This window comes from Frankliniella occidentalis, unplaced genomic scaffold (assembly GCF_000697945.3).
Source record: "Frankliniella occidentalis isolate FOCC.00 unplaced genomic scaffold, Focc_3.1 Scaffold1, whole genome shotgun sequence".
NCBI lineage: Eukaryota > Metazoa > Arthropoda > Insecta > Thysanoptera > Thripidae > Frankliniella > Frankliniella occidentalis.
Genome location: NW_026267131.1, coordinates 1,853,481 through 1,862,467, shown reverse-complemented (window position 1 = coordinate 1,862,467; position 8,987 = coordinate 1,853,481). Strand labels below are relative to the sequence as shown.

General features: G+C 56.8%; 1 protein-coding gene, 1 long non-coding RNA gene and 1 other non-coding gene across 4 annotated transcripts in view; 1 reads left to right on the top strand and 2 right to left on the bottom strand.

Moving 5' to 3' along the window:
- The window catches only part of LOC113213431 (uncharacterized), a 73,758-nt gene extending 68,403 nt beyond the window's left edge, over positions 1-5,355 (bottom strand). The window contains exon 1 of the mRNA XM_026432505.2: positions 4,983-5,355. Coding sequence (XP_026288290.1) covers positions 4,983-5,326 — 344 coding nt within the window. The 5' untranslated portion in view covers positions 5,327-5,355. The remainder of the gene's footprint in view (positions 1-4,982) is intronic.
- A 1,070-nt stretch (positions 5,356-6,425) lies between these two features.
- On the top strand, positions 6,426-6,498 carry Trnat-ugu (transfer RNA threonine (anticodon UGU)). The gene has a single exon. It is a non-coding gene; the product is annotated as a tRNA-Thr (tRNA).
- Positions 6,499-7,007: 509 nt separating this feature from the next.
- LOC127752329 (uncharacterized) overlaps positions 7,008-8,987 on the bottom strand; it is an 11,507-nt gene continuing 9,527 nt past the window's right edge. The window contains exons 2-4 of one of the 2 annotated variants that reach the window (XR_008012321.1): positions 8,822-8,951; positions 8,462-8,545; positions 7,008-7,278 (exon numbers count right to left, since the gene is read on the bottom strand). This is a non-coding gene — a long non-coding RNA (uncharacterized LOC127752329). The remainder of the gene's footprint in view (positions 7,279-8,461; positions 8,546-8,821; positions 8,952-8,987) is intronic. The other variant, XR_008012322.1, reaches the window with a different exon arrangement.

The following is an 8,987-nucleotide window of genomic DNA, read 5'->3' as shown; positions in this document are numbered from 1 at the left end:
CGGGGGTGGTCGGGGGCGGAGCAGCTGCACGGGGCGACATCCCACCCCGCGTGGATGTGCAGTTCCAATAACGCCCACCGGACCACTACGACACTCCTCCTTTTTTTCCCGCTCACACACTCTCTCTCACACACACACACGCAAACACACACGTCTATTTCCACGACACATTCGCGCGGGTCGAGGAGGAGGATATAGAGGTTTCTGCCGTGAACACTTCCTTCCTGTGCAGACAATGCCGTGGCCAGAGACAGGCTGAGGTCGCCAACCATCGCGCCAATACAAGCCTCGGGGTCGTCGCGCTGGACCTTTTCACTCCTCGTCCTGCTCGATTATAGATGAGGAAGGGAATGTCACTCGGGGGGGGTACTTACAGTAGTCGCTCCCGCCCGCCCCGCCGTCCTCATCCCGATTAGACGGCCGTCAAATAAGCATCGCGACGGACGCAGCGCGCAGTGGCCCCTCGCGGCCCAACGGCGCAGCCATGGGGGACCCATTCCGCGGATTTTAAGTGACTCCCGAACAAGGGCAAGGCGCTTGACCGCGAGGAGCACCGAGCAGGCACCGAGCGGGTATGTACCGAGTTGGGCTCCAAGCGGGCACCAAGCGGGCTCGGGACGCACCGCGACGCGCTTCGCCGGCTGCCGGCTTTTGCCCCCCCCTATCCAATACGAGTCAATTTACCGATCATTATTCACAGCTTGCGCAGCGCGGCGAGGGGCTGATCGCCCCCGCCCCCGCCTCTCCCCCGCTCTCCCTCTCTCTTTCTCCCATCTCTTTCTCCCCTCGCGCACCCCTCTCCTCCCCCCACCCCCAACTCGTTCACAGTCTGTCTCTGTCACTCGCTGTCGCCGTGTCCCTCCGAGCGGAAGGCAGACTGCGCCAGCGAGCGAGGGGCTGCTCGGGTGAAGAGGTGAGGGTGTTCTTTTTCTCTCTCTCTTTCTCTCGCTTTGCTCAACTTCTCTCTCTTTCTCTCCCGCAGCGTTGGCTCTCACGGCTCCTCATCTTCATTGCCGTACAATTGGATTAACGCCCCGGCGCCGCCGCCCCCGCTCGCGGAGGAAATTTGACGGACGACGGCGTTTCAAGAGGAATCTGCCGTGATGGGTTTGCGCGCGGAGAGGGGCGAGGTGCGGAGCAGCTGCAAGTGTATAACAGGGGGCAGCTGCAAGTGTGTGACAGGGGGGCAGCTGCAAGTGCGTAACAGGGGGAAGCTGCAAGTGTGTGACAGGGGGCAGCTGCAAGTGCGTAACAGGTGGAAGCTGCAAGTGTGTGACAGGGGGCAGCTGCAAGTGCGTAACAGGGGGTAGCTGCAAGTGAAGGACAGGGCGGCAGGTGCAAGTGTGTGACAAGGTGTTGTTGTGCACTTGGGAAGAGAGGTAGTCGTCGCACGTTGCTTTCTCAAAGGCTGTCGTGTCTGCTGTTTGAGGCTCTTCAGGAAGACACTACAGACGCGGGGGAGGTAGGGCGTGGCCCCGTGGCGGGGTGAACCGCTGCGGGCGCCCCCCGCCGCTCTAGACGTCCCGTCAGGGGCGAGGCGCCGCTAACGCCCCGCGGCTCCGACGGGGCGGGGCGGGGCGGGGCTGGGCGGACAGCACCCCGTCCCCGGAGCTGAATAAGATTGTTCAGCTACGACTGGCTACATCGAGGCAGTGGAATGGCGATAATATTTTTCAACGGCAGATATGCAGGAACGAAAACGAATACGGCTTCCTAATGTTTTGAAGAATACGAGAGATTGTAATTTACGCTGCTTAGGCTGAAGGCAGAGCGGGCGTGACGCGTAAGGAGTGGGGGTGGGCACCCGAGCAATAAAACTAACGCTCTAATCGAGCCGTGTTCTGCGGCGAACTGTGGGGATGCAGCGCAGGAAGGGCGCATTCCAGCCAGACCGCGGCAGCGCACGAAAACGAGAACGACCGAAACGGAAAAGCAACATAAACGGGTTGAGTTGAGGGAGAGAGGAGACGATTTGGGGGGGGGGGGTAAATCAAGCGGAAAAGCACATGGATGGAAGGGCGGGGGGAAAGGGGCGTAAGGGGGAATAAAAAAAGGGAAAATGGTCCGAGCATAAAAAGTAACGAGGGTGAGGAAAGCGCGCGAAAAAATGAATACGCAGCGGAGCAGCAGCCGCGCGGTGCGGGGGTGAGAAAAGTGGAAGAGGAAAAGCGGGGAGAGGGGGCGTAACCTGATTGTGGTGGTGGTGGGAAAAGGAGGGGGGAGGTGTAGTGTGGAAGTAGTGGGACTCGCTCATACCCGCCGCGCCGAGGAGAGGGGGGGGGGGTATTAAAATTCATGTAAAGGGTGGAAGTTCCCCGCCGCCCGCCTGCCGCTCGCCCCGCTGGGTGGGCCGCGAGCAGGGCTCGTCCCCGGCGTGGCGTGGCGCGCTGGGACACATTATTACCACGAGCAAAACATGCGAGCGCGCCGAATTGTGTGCCAAGTGGCCCGCGAGTGCAGTCAATGGGGGTGGCGGGGGCGCGGCGGTGGTGGGCTCACGACGGGCCCGGGACAACGGCGGCGGGGAGGTGCCAGGTGTGTTGTGTGGCGTGGAGCCATGGAGGCGAGCCGTGGAGGCAAGGGGGTAAGGTCCGAAATTTTTCTAAAAAATTAAAGTCATCCGAAAAAAAAAAACGGGGAAAAAATGAAAACGAAAGAAACTTTTCAGGGAAAAATTAGGCGATTCAAACAAAGTTCTGGAACAATATGCCAAAAACACTTTTCCGGAAAATGTAAATCCTTATAGTCCATCGCGAGCACGGGGCCCGGGCAGGCACTCGCACCTGCCCACCTGCGCGTCCAGAGTCAACACGGGGCGGGGCCCCCCCTCTCTGTTTGCACAACAAATTCACAATCGCGCGAGCAGAGCAAGCGTGGGCGGGGCGGAGATTAGAGGGGTAAAAGGGATAAGCGACCAGTCTCCGAGAGGGAAAGCGCTGCTCGTCGCGTCCCGAAGGCTGCCGAAGCCGAAGGCCCCGCCCGAAGCTGGAGGGCGCGCACCCGACCGGGGAGCAAAAGAAAACAGTTTGGGTTAGAAAATGTGATGGCAGCGCTGATATAGAGGCGCTCTATCGCCCTTGAACTCGCCCAGCACGGCCGAGACATTGAAATTCTGCTTTGATCCTGATTGACCTATGCGCATGGCCAAGAGTCCGGCCGTGGCGACGCCAGGTGACGCGGATAATGTGTGTGTGTGTGTGTGTGAGGGAGAGAGAGAGACAGAGGTTGCAGAGAAGAAATGAACACATAAATCAGTGTCCAGACCAAAGTGACCCGTTCCATCCCGTCCCGCGCTGGCTAGTGTGCGAGAAGAGAGAGAGAGGGTTGGGCAGCGAGTCCAAAGGGGTGAGAGAGCGAGAGAGGGCAAGCGAGAGAGAAAGAGAGAGGGAAAGAGCCATAACAAATAAAGTAGGAGAGGGGTCAGGCCGGGGTGGAGGCGACACCTGGCGAGGGTAGTCTCCGCGGGGACGCCGCCGCGAACCTGTGTGAGCGGAATGGACAAGTCGCCGGCACTGCGCACTGCGCTGTGTGGAAAAATGTATACGACGACGCGCTGGCGGTTGGAGCAGCGGCGCGGGACGACGGGCACACCCTGTACCAGACGGCCGACTCACGGCCTGTACCGTATGCACGGGTGCGGGCGGGCTTGCCTATCCTCGCTGCCCACGGCCCTTGCCGCTCCGTGGGGTACAGGACAACTACACAAAAGTGCGCGGCGTGAATCAGTACCGGCTGATTCAGAGAAAACGCAGGCGCGGGTGGGTTTGCCTACTAGCTCTGCCCGTACTACAAGCGCCATGGCACCTTGGGTAGGCAAACCCGTCCGCGCCTGCGTCTTCTCTGAATCACCCGGTACACCTTCACCGCCTGGAGCACCGCGGGGTGCACAACGTAATGTACACACCAAGAAATGCCACACATCGCCGTTGCGCTGAAGCAGATAAAGGGGACTCCCCTGTTAGCGCCACTGATAAGGGCTCAACCTTATCTGAGCTCATCTGAATACAGACCTTGTCTGTGACGCAAAGCAATGAAAGTACAATGACAAAATGAAATGGTCCACACACTCACACACACACTCACAGTTGGTGATAACGACAAAACAAAGTACTCCCACAGTAGTGTTAAATGAATTATCTAAATGGCTGCACTGAAAAGATGTCTACCAATACAAATATGATGAAGGCAAGGATCAGATATCTTAGAGGCAGGTGTCAAAAGACGAGTCTGGAGCTGTCATCACAGCAACATATTTTACCCGTCTACATAACAGAACTGACGATTGTCGAAGTAACCACAAATTTTCCACAAACTAGATTTGAACTGTGAGCTAAGTGTCCAGGTAAGAAACCTGTTATTAAAAAATAATTAAGCAGTTGATCACCCAATCTTAAAACAAAATCTAAATCATGGGTTTTTAATCTCAGCAGAATATAACTTTCTGACTGACAATACCATACAGTGCATAACAAAACAAACATTTTTTTAAGTCGATGTTAACCTCACTTCAATTTAATAATTCCTAAACAATGTTTTAAGCACTGCTTAAAAATACTTCACTAATCACACACAACATTGTCAATTTTAGCATCTGATTGTGTGGACACCAAATTAACAAGAACACTGCGACTCAAACTTGAGGGCATCAACTCAGCTATTTTGGTACCAAAACATAACCTACATAATCAGCTGCTACGCGATCTGATAACGCCCAGTACGGAACGGAACTCATCTCGGTCGGACCAAACGGAACCAAACAAACAAATCACGAGTCTGGCCTCACGGGTGGTGCACAGGGGCCCATGGTGTATCGCCCTTCCTAGAGCTGCGGAGGGATCCCGACAGGAGAGAGGGGCAGCGGGGGCAGCGGTGGGGTGGGCGGCGAGCACCGACCGACGGGGCGGGGGCAGGGCAGGGCGGTGTAGGGGGGCTAAATGCATCCTGCATCCTCCTTTGTGTACGGCCCGTGCGGACCCACTCACCTGTCCGAACTCTCCGAGCTGTCGTAGCGGTCGGCGCAGCGTTTCTTCCTGCAGTTGTCCTCAGTCTCGTCGCACAGCGAGCCCAGGCGCATCGCTAAATCCTTGGTCGCTGTTTCTTGTTTCACACACAGCACCTCCCGACCCCCGTGCACAGCACTAGCGTACATTGAACAGCACTTTTCCCCTCCTTTATGAGTGAAGAACGCCCCACTCTCATCACTCCTTCTTGGCTTTACGTCCAGCCTGACGTCTTGTGATTCACCAGCATAATCCGCCTCTGTTGAGTCCGATTTTTCGTCCGAAACACATTTTTCTGCCCCTTCCTCACTCACACCGTCTGCCATCTTGCGGAACACAAACACACTGAGGCCCGTTGCTACGGGAACGTTGCATTGGCGGCGGCGGTGCATCGCCCTCGGTGCAGTGTGAGCGGTTCCACGCGCGGCGCAAGGCGGTGCGCGCCAAATTTGAAAGCGGTCGGCGGTCGATCGCTCCTGCGGACCCGACTGGACGCCGGCAGCGGCCTCTGGACCACCGGTCGCCCTGAAAGGAACCGCCTCACTTGGAGGTGCACCCGATCGCCGAACATCGCTATCGCCCATCGCCCCTCTCCGCTATGAGTACCGAGTTTATTTGACAGTGCGTAACTCCCGCCCTGGATAGTGAAGTGGAGCCAGGCTCACACTTCATCAGGAGACAACCCCGCTCACTTTTGAAGTTGTACAGTACGGCTATGCATGCCATAGGTTGCCTAGTCGCTCGGGGCCGTAAGGCGCCTTGGTCAGTGACGGTAGGCAAACCGCCTACAAAGTTATTCCACGGATGGGTATGGCTGCTGCCGCTAGCTGCCGCCCACTGCAGTGCGTAGAGCGCGCCACCAGCAACACAGCTGACAGCTGGCGCTACTCCGCGTGCCACTCCGGCGCTGGGGCCATACAGTCCCTCCGCACCGGGGGTATTGCCGACTTCAGTGGCGGCGGCGACAGCTGGGGCTTTAGAGGCGTCCTGGTCATGTCGTCGTCCTATGGGACGTGCGCAAGCTGGACTGTGTCCGTGGTGCAAGTTGGTGGTGTTGGAGTGTACAGTCCGGAGTACAGTCCGGGGTACAGAGTGGTCCATGTGAGCCTCTAGCGCTAGAATCTCTCCCGCCCCGAGGCTCGACAGCATGGGGAAGTCCTAGGAATGCGCCTTGTTCGGCTCTTGTGACCGTATCTCACTGGTTGAAGTGCACATGACTGACTGGGAGGATAAAGGTAGTTTGGTGGGAGGAGGGGGGGGGGCTGTGTCCTTGTTCCTCACAGCCCGGCTCGGGCGGTCACCATGGGAGTGACAGAGACGGCTGCCTCTCGCGGGGTATCGCCCGGCACGCCGCACAAGGTCAGCCGGTCGGCAGCGATACCCCCTCCCAACCCACACCAGTTTCCGAGCAGCGCTCCGCATGCCGCCTCCTTAGCTCAGGGGTTAGAGCACTGGTCTTGTAAACCAGGGGTCGTGAGTTCAAATCTCACAGGGGGCAGAACACTTTTTGGTGTTGTGCGGGTGGAGGGAGGAAGACTCTAGTAGTCATGAGCGCATGGAGTGCACCATCTGTGAAGCCTTCGAGGAGTCCTCGGCATGTCACAGCCTCCGCACCTCTCGGCCCTGGCGCCATGCAGCTGTGCGCTGTGATCACCCCATCAGCGGAAACACGTCAGCAGCTGGATCCGACTGTCGTGTTCCCGGACAACTTTTTCTCGTTTGGAATCTCTGAGCATTGTGTTTCCTCTCTATCTTTCTCTTTTGCTTTGTTCTGTATTTCGGCTCTGGTTTTCTCTCTTTCTGGTGCAGTGTGTGCTGCTCTGTGATCTGCGCTGATCGGTAGGCCTCGCCCGCCGGCCAGCCTGCTGCTGATGGGCCCGGGGGGAGGGGGCGACATTGCACGACGCCGATTTTATTCTGATGGTTTGATAGGGAACCAGTGCGCGGGAGCACGAGCGGGCCCGGCCCCTGCATGCGAGCGGGACAGTTGAGTAATAGGACACATCGTTATAGTTGTACAAAACTTTTATTGTAACTATTCGCATTACTCTACAACTAACGTGTTATCCTTCCATCCTTCAGCTGAGTCTTCACCGCACATGAGCGTCCTGCACTCTTATTGACTAGGCGCAGTTGTTTTCCGAAGCTCCGGGCATCTGGTGAAGCATTTATCTTGCAAGATGCAAATATTAAATCAGAAAATTTAAAGATCCGTGACATATTTGTTACTTTAAAAAATTATTTGCATCTTGCAAGACGGGCTCATCGGTTCATCTAACTGGACAAAAATAAAACATCCCTTGTCATTTAAAATGTGGACAAGCGGCCCATCACCAGACACCGAACAAATGCAGGAGGAGCTAGAATTAAACCAATCGTGGATATCGCAACAAATTTTGGCTTCCAAATTAAGTCGCTTTAGGCGGCGACCCTTTTGTCTTCCTCTGTACGTAATGCCTTCATTGGAGCGCCCTTTGCTCTGCCTCATGCTTTCACACGGCGGATGACTGAAGTCGAGCCGCCAAGAATCCATTTTTCCGCACAACGAACCGTATCAATCTCAGTCCATCCGTGCAGAAAAATGTGGTCCTGGCGACAGAGGGGGCTCTAGGCGGCACCCCCTGGGAGGCGGCCAAACTGCGCCACCTGAAACTCATTTGCTGCTGGCCTACAGCCGCCAATTTAGTTATCTTTATTCTCAATCGCAACAAAGGTGCAACATACCACCGTGCTCAAGGAAGGGCCAGGGGACCAATAAGAGAAAATAGTTAAAAGGAGAATCCCGCATTAAAAAAGTATTTTTTTTAATACCGAAAGAAGTTTTTCATGCGATCTATACTCAAAAAACTTTACATTCACAGAAAAAATCTTGATTTTGTTTTAACAACAAATTGAAGATACCAATGTTTAAGTGCGTGGTGCTGACGTTGGGGATGGTGGGAGTCATGGCTCGTGGTGAAGAAAGTGGTCGCGCTGATGGCGGTGCGGCGTGCTGTTGGCCAAACCCGTCGCATCCAACAGGCACACGGATCATCACCCAAACACCTGATCGTGAACGTTGACCGTCGGGAGGCCGGGCGCTCGCCCTGCCCACTCCAGAGCTCTTTGTCCAGCGCACAAGAGTTCTGGTGTGTCACAGGACGAGTGGAGGGGGCCTATGTGGTGGTGGCGGCGAGGTCGGGTGACGGTGGTGGCGTGCCGGGGTGACGGGTGACGGGGATGTGTGGCGGGCCGGCCGGACCCCGCCACTGCAACGCCACTGAGTTCAGTCATCTGACTGGCACACTGACTCTCGTGGAGTCACAGGACGGGGGCGGGCCGGGCGGCGCGGCGGGGTGGCGGCGCCCGGGAGGGACCAGCCCAACAGGGCCACAGCCGCCGCCCAGGACCGCGTCGGACAGAGTGCGAGCACACGAGTGCGGAGAGGAAGCGGGGCGCGCGGGGCGCCACCGTGTACATACCCAGCACCAGCGGAGGGGGCGGGCGGGCGGCCGGAAGTACTCGCTTCCTGTCGGTCCGTCCGGCAGGCCAATCGGAGCGCGCCACTGCAGCATGGGCGCGGCGGGGAGGGGGAGACAATTTTTTAAAATACATATATTTAGTATCGGAAACACAGTGGCATAGAAAGCTTTCGCCCGCTAATGCTGTACGACTGTGCGAGCGACAAATCATTGTACACGTCAATCAGCAGCAGGACGGGGTAGGCCGCGTCCGCCAGAATCACACTTCTCGGGGACCGACCCACTCCACATCCCACCCCGCTCAGTCCCATCACAAAACTTTTTTTTACTGGAGCACGAGAAAGAGAGCAAAAGTCATACCGCTCGTCGCCAATCGTCGGCGGCCATGCAGTTCGTTTCCGAGCGCCGCTCATAGTGATTTCCGGGCGAACGGTGGCGACCAGGGCCCATTGGCGCTCCAGCGGACAGGCTAGCTCTCGCTACGCACCGCCTGCACATACAAAAAAACAACAACAAAAAAACATAA